At 35.2% G+C, this 23,456-nt stretch overlaps 1 protein-coding gene and 3 pseudogenes across 1 annotated transcript; 3 read left to right on the forward strand and 1 right to left on the reverse strand.

Annotated features, from left to right (window-relative positions):
- The first annotated feature begins 1,227 nt into the window (after positions 1 to 1,227).
- On the forward strand, positions 1,228 to 1,985 carry LOC143546866 (ethylene-responsive transcription factor 1A pseudogene; annotated as a pseudogene).
- Positions 1,986 to 9,569: 7,584 nt separating this feature from the next.
- Positions 9,570 to 11,189, forward strand: LOC143546883 (phospholipase A1-Ibeta2, chloroplastic pseudogene; annotated as a pseudogene).
- A 659-nt stretch (positions 11,190 to 11,848) lies between these two features.
- LOC143546867 (inactive protein RESTRICTED TEV MOVEMENT 1-like) lies at positions 11,849 to 14,549 on the forward strand (annotated as a pseudogene).
- Positions 14,550 to 15,715: 1,166 nt separating this feature from the next.
- LOC143546884 (ras-related protein RABD2c-like) lies at positions 15,716 to 19,043 on the reverse strand. The gene is made up of 8 exons (XM_077038441.1): positions 18,967 to 19,043; positions 17,527 to 17,599; positions 17,362 to 17,409; positions 17,214 to 17,261; positions 17,057 to 17,128; positions 16,815 to 16,970; positions 16,617 to 16,720; positions 15,716 to 16,048 (listed from the first exon to the last, which is right to left on the reverse strand). Exons 1-8 carry the CDS (start codon positions 18,978 to 18,980, stop codon positions 15,952 to 15,954), a joined length of 612 nt encoding a protein of 203 aa, XP_076894556.1. The 5' UTR covers positions 18,981 to 19,043; the 3' UTR covers positions 15,716 to 15,951.
- Between the last annotated feature and the right edge of the window lie 4,413 nt (positions 19,044 to 23,456).

The raw sequence follows: 23,456 nt of genomic DNA on the forward strand, positions 1-23,456 counted from the left end.
ATATCCAAAATACAATTATGCTTAATGAATACATTACTTTATATTAAAGAAAAAAAAGTCATCTTTTTAACAATATGGACTCTTTTATTCAGTTTCAAATAATGAGTTTTACTAATTTTTTTCCATTTAACAAATCCCGTGTATTCACGGGTTCAAAAGCTAGTTTTTATTTTAAAAAAAATTGCACAACCTAATAAGACCATTTAAAAATTTAATTGTGTAAACCCAATAATAAAAACCCTTTTTACTTAAGACCCAAATTTTTTCTCGCCTTCAGCCAAAATTATTTAATAATTTTCAAAGACGACCCTATGTAAGAACTGCAGGGATCCCTTGGTGACTAGTAGAGCCCTAAGGAGTAAGGAGGTTGTGGCTGGATACAAGTGGTTAGTGGTGGTGCCGAAATTGGTTGAATTCTAAATATACGCCTATTTTATGAACTTAATGCTAAACTTCTGCTATTTTGATATTTTCCCGATATATTTCCATCTTTAAATATTATTGGGTCAAAGATATGGTTTTGTCTGATGAATATATAAAGAAAAGAAAGGAAGAAAACAATATGTAGAAACATCAGATTGAGCATAGGAAAACATCAAGCGAATTAAACAAAGATATCATGAGACTTGGTCGTGCTGCTAAATTTTATTTTATTGTTCTTCTTAGGGTTCTTCGTTATTGTTCATTAATTATGGGGTGAGGGTATGGTTGCATGATCTCGTGGTCTTGTTGGGACAGGTGGCGAATTACTAAGTCAAAATTGCAATGTTGACTTGACCAAGTCATATATAACTAAAAGTCAAAAATGTTTGATGAAACCAGAAAAGTTCACATGGGTTCGAAATAAAAGTCCAAGTCAAAGTTAAATGTGCATGATGCTGATACTTGCCTTATTAACTCCGACACTGGAACATCCATGTTCACAATTAAAATTTGAATAAAAACAAAAAATAAGAGTCATACTTGCCTTATTACCTCCGACATATGAATTATAATAAGAACGTCTTATCCAAAAAAATCATCAAGATGACCTAAACTAATGACACCATCCATCCACGCCAACAACTCAACTTGTGCAATAAAACAACGTGCGTAAAACACCACCACATTAAATAACTAAAACGAGCTTCCAAGAAACATCATTCTCGTATCCGACAAAACATGAAACAACTAATTAATTTACAACTTTCTTTATAATAATATTCCAAACAATTAATTTCTTCAGGTGCACGAACCTGACCCAATACTCCACACCTATTTATACCTTTTTATCCCTCAACCGAAAACCGTCTCATATTTTGTACAAAAACACACAAAAAATTAAAACATTTTTGTTACTCATTTCGTGCTAAACATGATACAAAGTAACGGGTTCGACTGCGAATACGCTCTTCTAGAGTCTATTCGGCGTCATCTGCTAGATGATTCGGTCGTAAGCTGCGGGAGCGATAACTTGTTTACTGAATTGCCCTTCGAACAGAATGATTCCGATGATATGTTAATCGCTCGGTTTCTTCACGAGGCGTTGGACTTCGAGTGTCAGCCTTCGCTGGAAATTGAGACTTCTGAAAACACCGTAAGCGTTAAAACCGAACCGGAGATATTCGCCAGAAATTTCGAGTTATCAAACCGCGGAAAATGAGAAGGTTACGCAAGAAAAGGGGAAGCATTACAGAGGGGTGCGACGGCGGCCATGGGGTAAGTTTGCGGCGGAGATTCGAGATCCTGCGAAGAACGGTGCGAGGGTGTGGTTGGGGACGTTTGAGACGGCGGAGGATGCGGCATTAGCGTATGATAGGGCGGCGTATATGATGCGTGGTTCTCGGGCTCTATTAAATTTTCCTCTTCGGGTTAATTCTGGTGAGCCGGAGCCGGTTCGGATTACAACGAAAAGGAGGGCAAGATCATCGGATGACCGATCACCAAAGAGGAGAATAAAGGTAGAAGTTGAGTCACCGAAAGAAACGTCTCAATGGTTATACTAAAGGTTCAAACCTTGTGAGCGTCGATGAAAAGAAAAAAAAGTTTAGCTTGTTTAATGATAGTAAAGACTAAAGAAAAGTTTAGGTAAATCATAAAAAATTCTGAGATCCTATTTATACATGATGTCATCTAAATAGACTAAAACAACACAGATACATTGGATTGCTTGTTTAATGATAGTAAAGACTAAAGAAAAGTTGTGCAAATTGCAAGTCTTTAACATACATATAAAGCATATACGTTGTTGATAATATTAGGAGTTTGTAATATAAACATTTTTGTTTGTCCTAAGAGCACTAACAAACTATTCATGCTTTTGAATAGAGTTTGTTTTGTAAACCATAATTTTCATGATACATATAACTACTCATGTTGGAGCAATTATCTACTCAAGCTCGAGTTTTCCAAGAATCCTTGAAAGTTTAAACTATAGACCCGGGTTTGAGTTAATCTAAGACCGTTAAGTTATCCAACGGGCGGATACAATGTTCAAAGAATGGGTGCTTCCAAGTATTTTTAAACTTTTTCGACAACAACTATAGCATAGATTAGTGAACAAGTAGGAAACCCGTACAGGTCATTGCACTGCCTCTCTCATTCCCTCCATTGCAATATGCACAAACATATCTCCCCACCGTGATGCCACTACACATTCGCAACTCACTGCCGTCGATAGTGTCCTAAACAGTCTCATGCTATCTGTTGCAAGTTTTTTTTTTTTAATTTACATGAAAGGGTGAAAGTTAGAGTCTTTGACTAGACATTTTCGTGTGTGAACTTATTGTTTCTAGTTAATTTTTTTTAATGTGTTTAATGTTTTGTTATTGCATGTGGGTTTATTGCGAATATTATTTATCTTTTTGTGTGAAACAAAATGTAAATCTTGGCTTTCTTTGTATATATAGTTTAATTACTGTTTATGTTTATGATCGTCTATTAATTATAATTGTGATAATTACACATTTATACGTATCGGTCTAGTTTTATAGTTTTCGGTCTTACAAAAATTGTGAGTAAGATTTGAGAGATTCTATAGTGAAAGAAAAAAGTTGTTGTTAAAAAATTATTAATTTTTTCTTTGTTTTGAATATTATAGTAACCCAATGTTAACATAGATTCGTACTTTTTAATGTGGTTTAGTGGTAGGGAGCATGAGCTTCTCAATGGAGACTCATGTTCAACTCTTCCAGGCAATGACATGGGTGATTTAATGAAGGAAGATTGGAATATTTGTAATATCTAGTTTGATCCTGAGAGCGTCCGGGTTTTACCACCAGCAGGCCTTTGGGCGGGTGGGTTTTCTCCGAAACTGCAGATAACTTGGAGTCACTTAAAAGCTCTGTACAGCTGGGTTGGGCTAGCTCACGGTGACATTTTGTCATTGAGTCACTATGTACGAAGTATCTAGACAATTCTCTGTTTATTAGTCGTTAAAAACACAGGTTCAAAGAAACAACGTAGGATTTGTTGAAGACGGTGGTGGTTGGTTAAATCTAATAAATAGATTTAAAATATTTTTTCGTGACTTCCAAGGAGATATAAGATATTACTACAAAAACAAGGGACTTGTACGTGCACGTGCAAGGATTAATGCTTGATAAAAGACTTCAAATATGACAACAACCTCGTTTATTTAGTTGTAAATCCCGAGCGGTGGGGGTAGCAAGTTAGTACAAATTTGGTCGGTTTTAGTTAGGTTTGTTACGGTACTATAACCAAATTACATATAGTGTTATAATCGATTTACATAAATGTAATAACTAGTTTACGTGTATGTAATCATAAAATCACATACAAAAATTGACAAAACGACCTTTAAATAATATTTGAGAGTTATAAAATGATCTTGTTCTTATATTATGTGTAAAATGTAGTGATAATTGTCCATTACCACAACGGACAACTATAATCAACTTTCTTAACACAAGAAGGTATAATAAATGGAGAAGTTGAAGCCTATGAGTCAAAACATGAGCTATATGATATATGTTATCGGAATTCGATTGTCAAGGATAATATGCCGTGTTGGGGTCCTTTAGCAAGGAGAAGTTTGGAAACTAGTTTATCATAATCACAAAGATTTAGCATGCATGTGAGAGAGGCGTGAGGCCAACAACAGTGATGAAGAGACAAAAGGTGTCACAATTCAATCACGGCTCATCAGTTCTCAAATTATCCTGAACACTCGGGCCGGTTTCAAGAAGCAATTAACATTATATTAGAAACAATTTAATATTTGTAAAACAACTACTACTAAGTTAACATTATATTAAAGGTTAATAAATAATAATAACAGAACATTTTGTTATTTAAAAAATAATAAATAATAATATCCCAGACTTACCTAAATTGTTTAAATATTAGATAATGTATAACTTGTTTTAAACATCTATAGAATAGTTGGATCCTATTCATCAAAAAAAATTAAAAATGTAATTAACGTAAACTACAAATGGGCTTCACTTAAAAGTTGCCCAACAAATGGGTGGCTACTTAATCACGAGGGACGTAAATAATTATTATATACAAAAAAATATATATGTTTACATAACTTATCAATAAAAAAGTATTAAACTTAATCATGAGAAGGAAAATGACTATTTCATTTGAAGAAAGGCACATAAAACTAGATCGACATTTGTATTTTATTCATACTAAATACTAAATAGTAGTAAAGCTCAAAGTATTATTTCTTACCAATAGATGTAATTACTAGCTTATAGGTCCATACAACTTTTATTATATATACATGAACATTTCTTCAATTTCTGTTACTGAAACAAACTTTTAAATAGTTTGAACTTTGAAGTAAAATGGCAAAACAAGGTTTTTTCCCTCGCGCAAAGGAGCAAATTTGGTCCATGTAAAGATGTCTAATTTCAAGTGTTGTCAATTGCTGATCGTTAGGTCTAATTGTAACGATTACCATTAAATGAAATGCTAATGTGGTCTTTCATTTGTGTCTGATTAATAAAATGAACTTTTTTTATAATGTTTGGAACTACATAACACCTGAATGAGTCATCCTGAGACGGGATGATAACACTTTATATTGATTTTGAAGCTCTAAGCTTGAGTCTCACAGGAACACCATCAATAAGGAAATCCGTCACTCCGTGAAAACCATTGGACCATATGACTATTTAAATGAACTAATTGATTCTTCTTTAGTTACTAGAAAAATATGGTGAGATATTTGAAAACCAATATTCATACAAATAGAAGAACTCTTTCCACTTCAGTTTCACAAAAATAATAAACCGGGATATATGTGTAAAACTGTAAATATAATTCACCTCATCACAATCTTGTTCTATTCCACAAAAGAAAACAAAGAAAATCATGATTTTATCCCAGACTTGTTAGTTCATCTCCAGTCATATAACTACTGCTCTCGTTATTATACTCCGAGACACATATTGACATATACATAACCACGAAACATATTTTAGAAGAACCGTGTTTGCTATGTGTCCCCAGAAGATAAATCTTGACTGGTCTTGTTTTGTTTGATTCTTATAGCTCCATATATGAGTTTAAATCATGTTATATTATATACTGTTAAATACTATGCATTGTATATATGTATATTATATTTATGTAATCTATTTTACAAAGGAAGAATAAAATGATTTTCTTAACACTTTCCTTTTCCTTTGCACTCAAGGAACTTAATTCATTCGCCTTCTTTTGACTATTGAAATGCTTTTTGTTAGTTGTGAGAGTTTACGAGACCTTGTACATATGTTTGATAGGCTCAAACATACGTTTAAGACCAGCCTTGCCCATTACGAAATTGTATGCGGATGGGTCCCACATCAGTTATGACGAATAATAATCTTTAGTTCTTTACAAGTCATTTGTTTGCTTGGCTTACGTCATTCCTGCATCATGTATGTACTATGTACATGTTAGCTATCTAGAATAGGTCCATCAATGTCATTGGTGTTGAACTAGGTTTGGGCTTAACCCGTCTATAAGGTGTTGGTTGTGAACCATTATAATAATTTTTATTTATATATTTGATAACAAAACGTTCAAACCGACCGAGAAACCCAATATTCGGTTATTTTATGAATAACCGTTTCCAATGACTCAGTTATGATTATGTGTGTGTATAATAGAATTAACTTAATTAAACCGATACTAAAAATAGCCTTAACTGTTCACTCACTTTTTAAAGATGATATGTCATGAAGTTTTGCTATATTTTATAACTAACATATTAGGTTTTTATTCTTTTTTTATAACTTAAAAGGGCCACTAAAATGTTATTTAACGTGAATATAACTTAGATTTATTAGTTGAAATCGAGCTTTGATGACTAACCTCTAAAGTCGGCAGTTAACCGAACTAATTGGATTGCTTATAACAGAAGCCAATCAGTTCAGTTATAAAAATGTGTAAACGAAACATTGGTTATAGGTCTGGTTTAAATTCATAACCAACCGAACCGGCTCACGTTTACCTAGCTGTGATTGCGATCCCATCGGCAAAGTCAAGTATTTGGTTCGTTTAGGTATTTTTCTATTTGATGCTTTAGTCGTATAAACTTTTTGAAGAAAAACCAGTTACGTATTTTGACAATTCCATACGAAAAGGTAATATCACAAAAAAAGAAAGACTACGCCGATGTCATATAATATTAAAATTTGTTTTGTCAACTTCTTAACTTTAACTTTAATGATCTAACTTCTAAGACTAATAAACCGAGTAGTTGGGAGTCTGAATGGAGTGGTTATGGGATCTGTCCTTTTCCTTTTGTTTTATAAAGTCTATAAATATATAATTATATATGGGTGAGTTAAACGTACAATAATAACTTAACGCACACTAGATACGCGAATCACGCCCAAGGTTAAACAAAGAAATACGCTCAAATCGAATTCCAAAATCTAAAGAATTCAAAGTTAAAAAACAATTATGCTCAAGTCAAAAAACGGTCAAGTTAAAAATTGATTTGATTGAAGATTCAGATATATTTGTTTGGATGAATTGATGATTAATTTGATCATGATCAGTTTCAAAGTTTAATTGATCAAATTGCCAAAACAAACCTGTGAACAAAGAAGAGTCGAGTCGTTTTTCTGACGAGTTGCCGGACACTCGTTGTCGACGCTGGTGATGGTGACAGAGGAGTGTTGATGCCGGTGAGTGATGGATCGGTGGCGGTGAAGATAGCTTGACGGAGGAGGTCGTTGGTGACAGGGGAGTGTTTGATTTAAGGTTTTGTGTATGCTTTTTTTTTCTATTTTATATAAATTTAGGGTTGTAGAAGTCGCATTTGTATTATATGATAACTTGACAACAGATTATTGTATTAAATATTTTACCAAATCATATATGACGTTGTCTTAACTTTTTTTACAACTAGCCTGTGTAACAAACTTATCGTATATAATACTATAATAAGAAGTATAATTTTTTTAAGAAGACTAGGAAGAAGGGTATTTTAGTCTTAACACTTTAATATCAAAACCCACTTATTTTAATCTCAAAATCCACTTAAATTAATTTTCAAAAACTCACTTACATAAAACACACTTACATCTTCACTCATCTCCTACAACCACCGCCACTCCACCGCCCACCGCCACCACAACCGTCACCCACCGCGACCACCTCGCCGAAAAAGTCTATGGAAATTTTGCCGGAAAATTTCACCGGAAAACAATCCTCGAGAAATTTCACCGGAAAAATCGCCGAAAAATTCACCGAAAAGTCGCCGAAAAAAAGTCATCGGAAACGGCCGCCGGAAAAAACACAATGGAAAATACTATGAAAAACACAATTTAAAAAACACTATGAAAAAAACACAATTGTATGGCACAATGTAAAAAACAAAATGGAAAAAAACACAATGAGAAAAAAAACACAATGATAAATATAACTGCATAACACAATTTTGTAAAACATAATTTTGGTAAAACACAATACGTAAAAAACCTACTAATTTTTTTTTAATTTTTATATAACAATATGGTACTCATATAAAAGATAAAAAGACACTCGTTATTATGGTGAATTTTTTTCAATAAAAACGTCGTAAAAAAAGTTATGGACGTTTTAAAATGATGGAGGAATTTTGCATATGCCTTGCATGTGGAGAGAGAAAGTCAACAAATGTGTTATTCCTTTTATACCCTTCCCCTTATTTTCACACATGATTTCCACCTAAACTAATCTCAACCCTTTATGTTCAAGATTACTTTCTATCATTTCTACAAAAACTAAACTTCTTATTATAACCTAACTCAATATTATAATATTACATTTTGACATTGTTTAATTTATATATATGTTCAGAAACGCGTTACGGTCAGATGAAAAAAAATTATAGTTTTCATTGTCCAAGAAAAAAGTCAGATATGTGAGTCGAGTTGCAATTTTTATGTTGGTCAAGTTCATACGTGCTACTATATTTGCCTTGACCTTTAAACTCCATCTTATTTCAATTTTGCCATTGGACTAGTCAATCCGCCATCTGGTCTTCATTCATTAAATCTTTCGTATTTTTTCAGATGCCCCTTCTTGATTCGGGCTATGACAAAAATAGTCCCTCTTTATTTTATGTTACTTTGTGAAGATTACATGATTGTTTCTCTGGTTATTTTCTAGTCTGGATGTGGATACTGAACCTGAATTTTATGGGTCAGCCCAATATAGTATTTACGTATGTGAATAGTTTTACAGTTTTATTTATTTATTTCAAATATAATGGATGTAATATTAGACGATAGCTGACTTGATTATTGGATGTATACATATTTACCCAAGCAATATGTGTAGAACTTTTTTTTCTTTGGTCTTAAAATTACCACTCTCTAATGTTTTTTATTTTTATATTGCTAATTTCTTCGTTAATAAAACAATATTAAATTTTGAATAATAAGAATGTATCTGGGAATCCCAAAAGTGTAAAACTGTAATTTTTACTGATGTACGGGTACACCCTAAAACTGTACGGGTAATTAACGATGCGTACCATCCAATATAGAACTAGGATTATCAATATCGCCCCAAACTCGCCCAATTACCATATTTCGCTCTTTAAAGTTACAAAAAGTATGCTACTAATTGTCTTCTTACAATTTTTCTTGATATACAATGTATGAAATATAACGATTATAGCTCATGACATAAACGCACCCTTTCATCAAGAAACGGCACATGCCACATAATATTTACAACTCATTTGCTTATTTCATTGTTTCGTATTTTAAAACAGTAAACCATTCAAACAAAATGATAACTTTTAGGTAAACTAGGCTAACTTATTTTTCTTTCATCAAATCATAAAGTATATTGTGGACCAAGATGACATGAATTTGACACAAAGGACGAAATAAGTCATGTCACTAGCAATCTTTACAAGACTTAACTTGAGTTGCTATTAGTTAACGATCAACTCATCAAGGAAGTTACTTTGATTATTCCTACTTCTATAGGGACATATTCAAACATTAAACCAAAAACTATATTTACATCTTTACCCCTCCAACTTTTCTATATATATCTTGTCCGTTACATGTCATCCCACTTAATCTCCTAACCATCTAACAACATCTTGTTGTCTCTCAAACACCATGATGCAAATCGGTGCAACACTTCCGGCCAACAACCTCAACATATTTCAAGCAAGACTCTCCGGTGGCGGCAGTTGTAATAATAATAATGGATCACTTCTAAACCCTTTAGGAAGAGCTTGTTATACAAAATCCATGATGAACACCACCACCTTATCAACCACAAGATCAACCATGCAACATCTCTCTAATCTTGAGAAACTTATTGGTACCGAACCGAAGGTTATATTAAACGAGCGAGAAGTTAAACATGAGCCGGTTAATAATAATAATAATGTTAGAGAAAAGAGTTTGTTAGGAGGATTGAATTTGCCTCAAATATGGCCGGAGAACAAGGTGGTGGAAGAGATGTCTCCAAGGCATCTTAACCGGTTACGAAGGTTGTTATCGAAAAACGGTATCGAATACTCTCCCAGGAATAGTTTAGCTTCGCGGTGGAGGGAGTATCATGGGAGTAATAATTGGTCCGGGTTAATTGATCCATTGGATGAGAATCTCCGGCGAGAGATGATCCGGTATGGCGAGTTTATTCAAGCGGCATATCATTGTTTTCACTCGAATCCCGCCACGTCAGCGGAGGAAGTTCCGTCCCCAAGACACGTGACGTTGCCTGATAGGTCTTATCGGGTGACGAAGAATCTTTATGCGACTTCGTCGGTTGGGTTGCCGAAATGGGTGGATAAACTTGCGCCAGGGCTCGACTGGCTGAGCCAGCGGACTAGTTGTATTGGGTACGTGGCGGTTTGTGATGATCAGAGAGAGATATCGCGTATGGGGCGGAGGGATATAGTGATATCCTTCCGTGGAACTGCCACGTGTCTAGAATGGGCTGAAAACATGAGGGACTTGCTGGTTCAAGTCCCTGGAGCGAAAAATCCTAATGATGGTCAACCAAAAGTAGAGTGCGGGTTTCTAAGCTTGTACAAGACAGCTGGAGCCCATGTCTCGAGTCTAGCTGAGTCGGTGGTTGAAGAAATCAAACGACTAACAGAGTTATATAAAGGTGAAACCCTAAGTATCACGGTGACCGGGCATAGCCTTGGTGCTGCTTTAGCACTATTGGTGGCTGATGACTTAAGCACTTGTGCGAAAGACATGCCACCAATAGCTGTCTACACATTTGGTGGGCCTCGTGTTGGAAACCACGCCTTCGCTAAACGTCTGTGTTCCCAAAACGTAAAAGTACTACGGATCGTTAACTCCCAGGATCTGATTACTCGGGTACCAGGAATGTTTGTAAGTGAAGAGCTCGATAAACAGCTAAGAGAGTCAAATGTTGCGAACAAATTTCTCAACATACTAGATAATAACATGCCATGGGCATACGCACGTGTCGGGACAGAGCTGAGAGTCGACACCAAAAGCTCCCCGTACCTAAAACCAGACGCTGACGTGGCGTGTTGTCATGACTTGGAAGCATATCTACATTTGGTGGATGGTTTTTTGGCATCAAATTGCCCATTTAGGGCTAATGCAAAGAGAAGCTTGGTTAAGTTGGCTCATGAACAAAACTCGAATATGAAGAAACTATATACAAAGGCACCAGAATTGAAGTTAAACTTTGAAAGAGGTGTGCAACTTTCGAGTTGTTTGCCAAGTCCTTCGTAATAAAACCTTAACATATAATTAATTGTTGTTACATTCATTTTCATTTTCAAGAAGTAAGAATTGTTATTCTTGATTATATGTATATCTTATTGGAATCTTTTGTAAGTTATTTAACATTACATTAGTAGAATGATTCTTGTAGATGTATTATTAAACTACAAGATGTCTTAATTTTTTATTGTGAAGCTGAAATCATGATGATATTGAATTAGGCGTATAGTTTGGCTTTATGAATCAACTATTTCTATCCATTCTTGAATTAATAACTTTCATGAAGTAAATTATTAAAGTAAACGGGACCAAAATTATCAAATGATCAAAAGGTTACATAAAGTATTTTTAGCAAACATTAATTCATAAGTCCGAAACGTATAAATCCCTCTCAACTCCTAGCTTAGCTTCAACCTTCAGGTGGCCGATGCATCCACCGATCTCTGGTTGGTGGTGCGGCTTCTAAGTTCTAATTCATCGGTCAAGGTTCCTTCCAAGTTGCTTCTTCTTATACAAGTTTGTTAGATTACTGAAATGATGGGTTTTGATGATCATTGATGTTATAAAATAAGTGTGATGGATGAGCATAATTCACATTATTCAAGTTATGATTACTTGTAAAGAGGCGTAGTTTGGTGGGCGTGATAGTGATCGCGGTTCATCTAATAACTATAATTCAGATGGAGTGTGGAAAACTTTGGGTCTGCATAATTCTGGATAAATTAGCTACAATATGGACTAAAGCACATATGGGTTCGCTTTACTAGATATTGGATGGTTGTTAAAACTCTTTACGAAATTTATAGAGAATCTTTTTCTATATTACTTATAAAATATTTTTACCCAATTCCACGAGACATTGTTATATATATGATCGCTTCATTGGTCTGGCAACTTTTAGTTTCACTTATGCCGTTACAGATCTTTCTCCGCCGAGGTTTTATTGCTCATTCAATTCTCGTCGTAACATCCTCCGATTCATACTCCTCATCTTTGACAATGTATTAGAAATCTAACACGTCTTTGACGACTTGTTAGCATAACACGTCGTCAAACACATGGTTAAAGACGCTAACACATCGTCAAAGGCACGTTAAATTTCATAACACATGGTTAAAGATGAGTTAGGCATCCAAACACGTAGTCAAAGATATGTTAGCATCAAACGCGTAGTCGAAGATATGTTAGTTTTTTTGTTTGTTTCTTTTTAATATTAAATTTTTATAACTAGTTTAACTTATATTTGTTTTTCTTTTATAACTTTTAATATATAAAAGTTTTATATTATTTCGAATATACCGACGAGACATGATTACTTTTACCAACTGACCGACATAAACTAACTCAAACTCGAGCCGTGCCAAATTAATATCGAAATATTCAATAAAATTTGACCCCGCTCAGTTTTAAATAAAATTTATGTCGGTCCGTAGATAAAAGTAAACATTTCTCGTCGGTATATTCGAAATAATATAAAAATTTATACATTAAAAGTTATAAAGAAAAACAAAATAAGTCAAACTAGTTATAAAAATATAATATTAAAAAAACAAACAAAAAAGCTAACATATCTTCGACTACGCGTTTGATGCTAACATATATCTGACTACGTGTTTGGAGGCCTAACTCATCTTTAACCATGTGTTAGGAAATCTAACGCGTCTTTGACGACGTGTTAGCGTCTTTAACCATGTGTTAGGAAATCCAACGCGTCTTTGACGACGTGTTATGCTAACATGTCGTCAAAGACGCGTTAAATTTTCTAATACATGGTCAAAGATGAGTTAGAGATGACCATTTTTGGAAATATTAAGTTTATGGGACAAAGTTGAAATCTCATTTTCTAGATAGGCTATTTTGAGGATTTTCCCTTATGGCAAAGGTAAAATAATGAATTTTTTATTGATTAAGGTTGTCATAAAATATATAGAGATTATGAGAGCACCCTATAAACTTAAGATGCCCCATTGGCTCATACTAATAATGTATAATAACAACATAGTCTAATACTTTTCTGCAGTCAAAACTGGTGAAAACTAAAGCTCCATTTGGGAAAATAAAACAAACAAAAAACATAAAAACAAGAACGTACAATCATGTTTAATAATAATGCAGTCTTCAATTTCGATCAAAACTCCTGCCAAAATTCCATAATACGAAACATCAATTCATAATGTTCAAAGACAACCCACATTTGAATGATCCCGTGGTCCTGCAAGCGGTATAAGTGGCGAGACAATAATGAGGGCGTGAGGGTAGTGGAACTGGACCATGGTGCTAAAACAAAGCGACAGTGGCTCGACTGGTGTCAACCACCCAAATCTAAAACGAGTAGATCAGAATCTTTCCCAACATTTTTACAAAAATCAAACTTTTTATTTGAACTTAGGTCGAATGAATATAAAAATTGTTTGGGGCTTGTTTAAATTTCAAAGTTTTAAATTAGTTAAAATATATAATCCAGTTGAAGAGTTGGATAGACAAACAGTCCAGTTGAAAGAAATCGAACCAATGAAGATCGAGTTGGAAAGACAAATAGTCTAGTCTAGTATTAAATGCTTGTTCGCATTAAAGATACGCCGGTTGATTCACTATATATATGTAGGTGGCTTGCTGGATGTATGTTTTATAGCAACAAACTCAAACGTAGTACAATCTGTCCCGATGGCTGAAGTGGACAACATGTTCAAATTTGGTCCGCAAGGAATGCAAGGCGAAATCTGGGATGAAAAGGGTTATGGCGAAGTAGTTGAAATTTTTATTTCACACCAACAAGATCTCATTAACTCGATCCGGTTCACTTATCGGACCATCCGAGAGAAACTCATTCATTCAACACATGGAGAGGCCAATGGTTTGAAATTTGACATGGTAAGCACAATCTTCTTGATTTCGACATGGAAAAATGTTTATTTGCGTTTTTAAAAAGCCATTTTGAAAAAAACTAAGATTTGATGCTTTTGAAAAACTGTCTTTTTTAACTCTTTTAAAATGTTAAAATAAGAAAGATTTTTGTGATTGTCAAACACTGTTTTGTAGTTATTGTAGTTTCATTTTGCATATAGACAGATGTATTATTTTTATCATGTGTACTGGTTCTAACAAAAAAGGACAGGTAGAACTTAGTTTTCCAAATGAGGTTTTAACTTCGGTGAGCGGTGAGTACAAGGATGGTAAGCTGGCGTCAATCGTATTTGGCACCAACCGTGGAAAGTGCGTACCATTTGGAAGGACCGGCAGTGGGGCTGCTAGTAGCGGTTCGTATGAAGACTTCGAGTGGGTGGCTTTCATGGAAGCGTTAAGGATGGATCTGTATATGCTATTGGAGTTTATGTCAAACCGTATAGCATATGTTTTTACCCAGACGATGATATGTTCTAAACCTTTTTCTGACAACCAGGTTAACCAAGCAATGTAATTGTTATGGGTTGTTTTGTGTGGAAATGGTTTCTCTCTCTGTAATTCTTTGTCTTTTAATAAGAAGTTTAATTAATGTTGTTTTAATATACTCGTTTATAATCTGTCAAGGTCTTGGGTAGCCTATTTTTCTTTTTTATCGTTGCTACACTTTTAATGTCAAGGGAAAGAAAATCAAAACCCATTATAGAAAGAAAATTAAAAGCCATCAAAATCAATAGAAAAAAAAATGAAATCTTGATGAAATTAAAAGCTATTAGAGCTAGAAATGTTGTACAAGTAAATTAGTCTATTATACAACCATTTACTTGTTACATAAAGAAATGTAACTATTATTAAAGTATATACGGAAAAGAAAAATCAAAAGTTGGTACAGAAAAAATAAACTTATGATGTTGTACAGGTGAATCAGCGTAGTGTATAACTAGTTTAATAAAATGTTGCTAAAATAGCAATCTCAATACGAGCGTTGAAAATTTTTTTGAGAGCTCATTTTTTATTTTAACATATTAAACGGCCAGACTTCAAAAGTAGTTGGTGTAGGTTTTTTTTTCTAAAGAGAAATATTTCATTTATTTTTTTAACGCTTGTATCGTTACATATGATAGACCTTTAGATGCGTAGACGTTCGTATCGTAAAAGATGGATACGTATGATAGACCTTTAGACTCTAGAGATGCGAAGACTAAAAGATGGATACGTATGATAGACCTTTAGACTCTAGAGATGCGAAGACTAAGACCGGTTGTTATGAAAAGCTAAGGTGTGGCAAAAGTGATGTGGCTAGGTCTTAACGCCGTACACACCGCGCCAAGGCGTTTAGGCACAGGCATTAAGACATGGGCATTTTGGGGCCTTAGTTAGCCAGTTAACGGGGCTATAACAAAAATATAGCGGGGTCCAGATGCTTTAAGGAAATTATAGAGCTTTACTGTTAGTTAAACAACTCAACATAGTGTTAAAGGGGTGCATTAGTTAAAGTCACCACCAATGTGACGATGACGTGACGATTTAACTAACTAGTTGAACATCATCCACAACAAGTAGCCTAATGGTCAAAACTTGCAAGTCACAAAAGAACTAGATAAACCAGATATCATGTCAACTTGTATTCGTATTCTCCTTAGAACACACACAACGTTAATAAAATACAAAGGAAACAGCACCATAAGCTTTTGCCAAGTTTCAACTTGCAAGAGAATGCAAATTGCAAAACAGTATATAACACAACACCCATTCAACAATCTTATATCCTGCTTTGTACAAATGTTCCCTGAAATCAGTCACAGAGAGAGAAAAGAATAACAGTTTTTTCAACTATTGGTGATCATTGAATCGACCACCCCATAGCACCCGCTCACCCTCTTCAAGAAGAGCAGCAACCCGACTTTTGGTTGACCGGTTGACCTCGGATTTGAACGGTTGGCGGTTTAGCGTTGGTCATTGCCGGCTGACTTGCCATCCTAGATTACACACCAAATTAGTTTTCATTAAATCTAGGGGTGCAAAACGAGACGAGCTGCTCGCAAGCTACACGAGCTTGGATCAATAAAAAGCTCGAAACGAGCCAAGCGTTTTCGAGCTTGAGCCCGAGCCTGAAATAAAGCTCGTTTAGTTATCGAGCACGAGCCTTGTGCATTTTTAAGTTTTACCTCTTTTGAACTTCTATGTGTTGAATTTCCCACTGTAACAGCCGAGCTCGACCCGAGCTTTAGCTCGTTTAAGTAGTAAACCAGCTCAAACCGAGCGTAGGCTAGTTTGTTTTTTCTCAATATATATAAATATACTTAAAACCATATGTAATTTAATTTATAAATTACAAACGAGTCGAGCCTGAGCTTGAAAAGGCAACTCACGAGCCGAGCTCAAGCTTTAGAAAAAGTGCTAGAAACAAGCTAAGGTCGGGCTCGATCTCTTGTACATCTAAACGATCCGGGCTCGAGCCTAGTCAAGCTCGGGCTCGACACGTTTACGGTTTACACCGCTACTCAAATCTCACTTTAAGACATGTTTAACCTTAATCAAAAGTACCTGTTTTTAATCTCAGCAGTCATTGCCATAAAAGCTTCCTCTACATTAGTGGAACTCTTGGCACTTGTTTCTAGAAACGGAATCCCAATCTCATCAGCAAACGCCTGCACACCACATATTTCCACTTTGAATATTAGCTCGTAATAAACATTATAAAAGAATTGATTTTAGTCTTAATTTTAATAACAATATTATTACCTTTCCGGTTTCATAGGACACAACTTTCTGAGATGTGAGATCACATTTGTTTCCAACAAGAAGTTTGTTTACATTTTCACTTGCATAACGATCGATTTCACTCAACCATTGTTTCACATTGTTGAAACTTTCTTGATCTGTCACGTCATAAACAACCTTCACAAAAAGACAAAATTATTAAAACAATTCCCATAGTCTGTATTTTACATAAAGATTGTTAGCAACAATGAAGAGTTATTTACAATAATGCCATGAGCTCCACGATAGTAGCTGCTGGTGATTGTCCTGAAACGTTCTTGTCCAGCTGTATCCCACTGACATGGATCGTGACATAATAAGATATAAGTAATTAGCATAGAAGACATAAGTTTTCAAAATAATGAGAAAACATAAGCTTACAATTTGAAGCTTAATTGTTTTGCCATCCTGTTCCACGGTGCGAATTTTCTACAAAGAAGAGGAATAAAGATCAAAACTAGGAAAAAAAAAGATGGTTTCATGAAATGGTAATTAGGTCAAACTAAAGGGTCAAACACGAGTTGCTTACAAAGTCAACGCCAATGGTGCTAATGTAACTTTCCAAGTATGAATCATCCTGCAAAAAAAATTGTTACCAAATTATTTTGAAATAAATTTGAAGACTGATTGTTGTTGATTTTTAATGTATAAACTTCTAGGAGCATCTTTAAAAACACAAATACAAACAACTTACAGCAAAACGCAACAGAAGACATGATTTTCCAACTCCTGAATCCCCAATGAGTAAAAGCTTGAAAAGATAGTCGCTACAAAAGCAAAGAAATTATTAAATTTGACAAGCCAAAAACTAAAACAAAAAATTAAAAAATGTTAACATAACGGATTTACTAGTACTCATGTTATAATATGTTAAAAGGTACTAGCATCTTTACATTTTATTACAAATCTACAAGTTCAAAACCATCTTAAAAACTTACAGCTCAAATTCCAAGCAAAGCATTTAAAATAATATGTAGATAAAAGTAAATCTCCGTTTGAAAAAAGAAAAAGAAAAAAAAAAGAACGGATCGAAAAAGAGATGAAAGTATAACTAACAAGTCACACAGACTATCAACACATCTATTCAAGATTACAATTCACTCAATTATTTCTAGGTCAGCATGAACTAAAAGCTTTCAACTTGAAGCACGCGCAAAAAGTAACTTTTATGGTTTTAGATAAACGCCAATAAAAGCGCACTTTAAACTGTGGTCCATGGTGATGAGTTATGGTAAGATTGTTATCTTAAATCTGAAATTTTTAGACGAGTTCATGTATCTTATATCTCACGGTCCGTTTATCAGATTCACACAATCTCGATGCCCTTTTGAATTATTAAAGTCGCGTTTTCTAATTACATAACGTAAGGAACCTTGATTTGTTTTTTTCTGAATATTAACAATAGAAATCCTAATAATATTTCAGAACAAATTAAATCAAGGTTTAGATAATGTAATTCCTAATAAAAATCTAAGCAATTAATGCGTAAAAATATCGGATCTCGGTCGAGGACCGATATCTGAGATATCAGTTATCGTGGTGGGATATCGGTAATTTTAATATCATGTAAAATTCATATATATAGCAATTTAACACTAATAATTCAGTATACTTTCCTACCATTAACAAATTAACCTTTTGCAACTTGATAGCAAGTAAGAACTGATTAAAACTTAAAACGCTAACATTGAACACTAAACATTGATAATTAAGACTTAAAACACTGGTATCCCGTATCTGGAATATAGGTGATATATCGGTCAAATATCTGTCCAACAACGGTCAATATCGCTGATATTATCGGTACCTATATTCTACCTATATCGTAATATATCACAGATAAAAATTCAATAATCCAAAGGACCTATCGTTATTGTGCGATTGCGATCAACAACTCTCAAAAACAAATTGACCTAAAACCCCAAATTCACGATATCAATCAAACCCTAAATCACCACCACTAATAACAATTCTAACTAAACACATAATCAAACTATAATTCAGCATAATAATCAATCAAACAACACAGATCTAGTACAATCACATCAAACAAACACAAACACTAAAACTCATTAAGTTAACATTTAACAATAAACAGAGTATAACTATTTGAGTAGAACAATAACAAACATACTATTCAGGATTCATCTTCTTCGTGTACGGAGTTGAGATCGGAGATTGATGGTAGCCGGAATATTCGCCGGAGATAAAGGTTAGGTTAGAAAGTAAACGAGTTGATTTGAAGGATATTAAATGGGATTAATAATATTGTTCTTGCTATTAAAGAATGTAGGTAAGATGGGGGTGACGTGCGCAGTTGGAATAATAATCTTTTACACGTGTTTTACGCATTACCCAAACTATAAACTATATAGAAGCGTTTGGTATGCATGAATGACAGTAGGAAAGGAAAGATTCATTACGTGGAAATAAAAAAAGTGATTTTGGTTGCTCAATTGAACGGAATCATCAATTACACATAGAATCTCATTCCATCAAAACCATTTCTTCTCACCCCCTTCTTTTTTTCATTTTATTCCTCCTTCACCCTACTTTCTTAACAATACTACCACCTAACAACCACCACCACCAACTTCGCCGACACCGCCACCGCCACCGCCACCCGCCCCTATCGTTTTTTTTTGTTTTTTGTTTTGGGTTAAAAAGTATTTTGAGATATGAGTGTTTTTATTATTTATATTTCATTTTTACATATTTTTTGGATATCAAACAATAAAAATTAATAATTGATTTCATTTCTATATATTAACCAAACAAGACAAAGGAATGGTAATGATCCATTTCATTCCCTTGTCCATTCCATTTCTTCTCCTATTCCATTCCCCCTTCATTCCATTACCTCCAACCAAACATACCCTATTGGCTTATCTAGTTATCTTTGTACGCCTTGGTTTTTCTAGTGGAGGCTTAGGTTCAAATCCTACTTGTATCATTTTTTGATGGATATTGGTAAGGAAGAATTTATGCTAGGCCTTATACAAAGTTTGTGTAACACCCCAGCTTAAAGTGGAAACGCCTGAGTGTGACGTACAGATTGTTCAAACACACGTGACACTATTTGGTGACAATACTAACATTAATTCATTTAAAGCATCATGTAACACGATGTTTGAAAGTAACAATACAAATCCAAATTACAACCAAAATGATAATTTTGTTTATTAAATAACTTAAATATTCTAAGTGTCTTCTCGTCTTCAACCTCTAACAATAGTACCTGTAACATATATATAAAATACGGTCAACTAACTTAATAGTTGGTGAGTTTCCCACAAGTTTGAATAAATACATAAAAACCTTGCAATTCCATGAAACTTGTGATAATTAAACTACTTCGCATGCAATGTCCTTTCCGGTTGGCAACAGCCAACGTACTTGGATCGGGGGTCCCTTTTCCACTCATAACAAAATGGTCCTGAGTGCAAAGAGGGGCGTATGATCATACTTGTGACATCTGCCCTGATCCGACCCGACCCAGGTACCCGTTTCTCTGACCCGATCTCTTTCTTTTATGATTTAATATTTATTTATACTTATATTTTACTTTTAATAATAATATATATTTTCCTTCCCGCCTCTTTCTCTCTTTTCCTTTCCGCCGTCCCGTCCCTCTCCTTCTCTCTTTCCGCCTTCTTTTCCCTCTTGTCGCCGTCCCGCCCTTAAGCCTTGTTTCCCTCCTCTTTGCTTGTCCTTTGGTTCTTCCCGCCTAAGGATGTCTGCAGCTCCACGCGCCAGACTCCTTACATGGAAGCCTGCGTGAAGACATCTTGTTCCTGCGATGCGTGAAGAGAACTCTTCTCGCAGCGCGCTAAGAATGTATGTTCTTCCCGCAATGCGCTAAGAATGTATGTTCTTCCCGCGATGCGCTTAGAATTCTTGTTCTTCACGCAGCGCGCTAAGGAATTGTGATTCTTCCCACAGCACGCTAAGGATGTGATTCTTCCCGCAGTGCGCTAAGGATTGTTGTGCCAGCCTTCGCGCTCGCGCACTCAGCCTTCCCGCGCTTAACCCTTGCTTTTGTGTTTAAATCTAGCCGTTTGCTTTTGTGTTGTCTTATCTGTTGTGCTGTTGACCTAACCTATCTAATGTCTGAATAGTTACTTTCGGCGCAGCATGCGTACCAACCCCCATTGGTTGGTAGAAAAAGTGACTGACATTATCTTTTGAGATCTGCTTTTGCCATGCTTGACCAGTACCTTTATCTGATCCGCCCATGCTTTTTACTGTTCCCTGTCAGCTTTATCTTGCCCCCTGCAGCTGCCATATCTTTTGATATCTTTACTTTTCAGAACTTTTTACCGTTGATATCTTTACTTTTACTTTTTGAGATCTTTTCCCCTTTTTCTAGGGTTTGTGTCTCCTAGGGTTTTCCTATAAATAATAATAATATTTTCATAACACATCACACACAAACACTTAATCTCTCCTGTTCTCTTGCTCCTTGCTCTCTCTGCCGTCTTCCTCTCCTGCCTCCGTCTTCCTCCCTGTTCTTCCCTGCTTTTCCGGTAATATATTATATTATATATAATAATTTACTTATTAATTATGCTAACTTATAATCAAGACTTAAAACAGATCATTAAAACAATAATCTTATTTATAGGTTAACTTGTGCTTGTTTAAAGTTGGTTCTTGCTTTATCTTACACCGCATCGTTTATCAAGTGAGTTATCTCGTATCTAATCCCTTTTATTTTAAATGCTTTGGGATGTTCATGTGTTCATACAAAACTTGAGTCTTAAACTGTTTATGAACTTTAGTCGCGCAGTATCCCATGTGTTGAGGACGTAGACTTGGCTGTTTATTTGTATGTGTGGATCATTAACCGTATGGACGGTCTATTCCGCAGTTTTCATGGTACCATTAGATGAACACGGGGAGAACATTCGTTTATGATTTTCTCTTTTGTTACACTTGCACAGTTAGTCTTGTTTGTGAGCTCAATTGTGAGCACTGGCAGTCTTGTCTCTTAGAGTTGGTCCCGATCAGATTACACCCTTGTTGAAAACCAGACATACACATGTTGCGCGCAGATTTATTGTTATCTATGTATTGTATTAAACTTGATTTCTCACCAACACGCAAGTGTTTGACGTTTATTTTAACACATGTTCAGGTTTGCAGTAGCTGTTTTGGAGCTTGTGGACACGTAGGACGTTTTTACTTTTGGACCTAGAATTAAAATGTATCAAGACAAGTTAATGTTGTTTGAATGTTATAATTTATAATATATTGACTTATGTTTGATTTATGTTCTTTATTTTCCCCGCTGCGCGTGCGCGATAAAATGTGTATTAATAAATATTGACACCAATAGTGTCGCGAGTAATGAAGCAATATGTGGCGCCCCGATGTATAATCCGCCTTTGGTCGGGGGTGTTACAGATTGGTATCAGAGCTCGTTGACTTTAGGATAGGTGGTTAGACGTAACGGCCTAGAATACCTAAGAGTCCCTTCTCGCGCATGAGAGAAATCTCATGTTTGCGCGCTTATTGTTAATTACTCGCTATTTGTGAATATGCTCGCACTTGCGCGGTATATGATTTTATGTTTTATTTCGCGATATTTCGATTTTTGTCGAATTTCGATTTTTATTGATTTTTCTTACATATTCGTTTGTTGGGTTTGAAAATCCGAAAAGTCATGGTGATACATGAATAGTTGATTTTCAATTTCCATTTACGATTATGTTCTGAGGTTGGAGACTTGAAAAGTCATGGTGATACATGAATTGTCAACCTCCAATACTCATTTTCTTGTATATTTATATTGAAGATTGGAAAGTCATGGTGATACATGAATCGTCAATCTCCAATACTCGTTTACTCGTATATTTTAAATTGGGAATTCGGGAAAGTCATGGTGATGCATGAATTGTCGATTTCTGATTCGAATTTGTTACCTTTATTAAGTCTGCATTTAGGGTCATTTAATCTACTTTAACTTTTGATAGCATCTAACTCCGTGAAACCAAGCTTTATAAGATTAAAACTTTGCGCTAAAACCAAGATATTAACTAAAATTAAAACTTTTATAGAATGCCTCCGCTATCTCGCCGATTTCAGAGAAGAGAAGCCTCGCGCATGCGTAGACAGCAACGTTCCCAGGAAATGGCCGCCGCAATAGCCCAAGCTTTGAGCCAAAACAATACCAACACCTCGAGTTATAACATTAAGTCCTTTAATGCGGGTAACCCTCCGAAGTTCACAGGTCTTGAAGGAGCCACCGTGATGCTCCAATGGCTTGAGAAGATTGAAAACACTTTCCTCCATACCCAATGCCCCTCAGAAAGACGAACCCTATATGCTTCCAGTGTCCTGGAATCCAGAGCGCTTACATGGTGGAATGGAGTAGCTCATGCGCGTGGCGCAGAGGCTGCTTCTAGCATGACATGGGAGGAATTCAAGGAAATTCTTACGCGAGAATTCTGCCCTCCCAACGAAGTTAAGCGCCTGGAGGAAGAATTCTGGAACTTGAAGCAATACAGCGGTGAAGCGCGCGAGTACGCGACGCGCTTCCATGAACTAAGCCTGCTTGTCCCTCACCTTGTTACCCCCTTCACGCCGAGCAATCGAGAAATTCCTTGGGGGTCTCCCATGGAA

The sequence above is a fragment of the Bidens hawaiensis genome, unplaced genomic scaffold, assembly GCF_021521415.1.
Source record: "Bidens hawaiensis isolate Kalapana, Puna unplaced genomic scaffold, B.hawaiensis_p1.1 tig00014475_1, whole genome shotgun sequence".
In the NCBI taxonomy this organism is placed as follows: Eukaryota; Viridiplantae; Streptophyta; class Magnoliopsida; order Asterales; family Asteraceae; genus Bidens; species Bidens hawaiensis.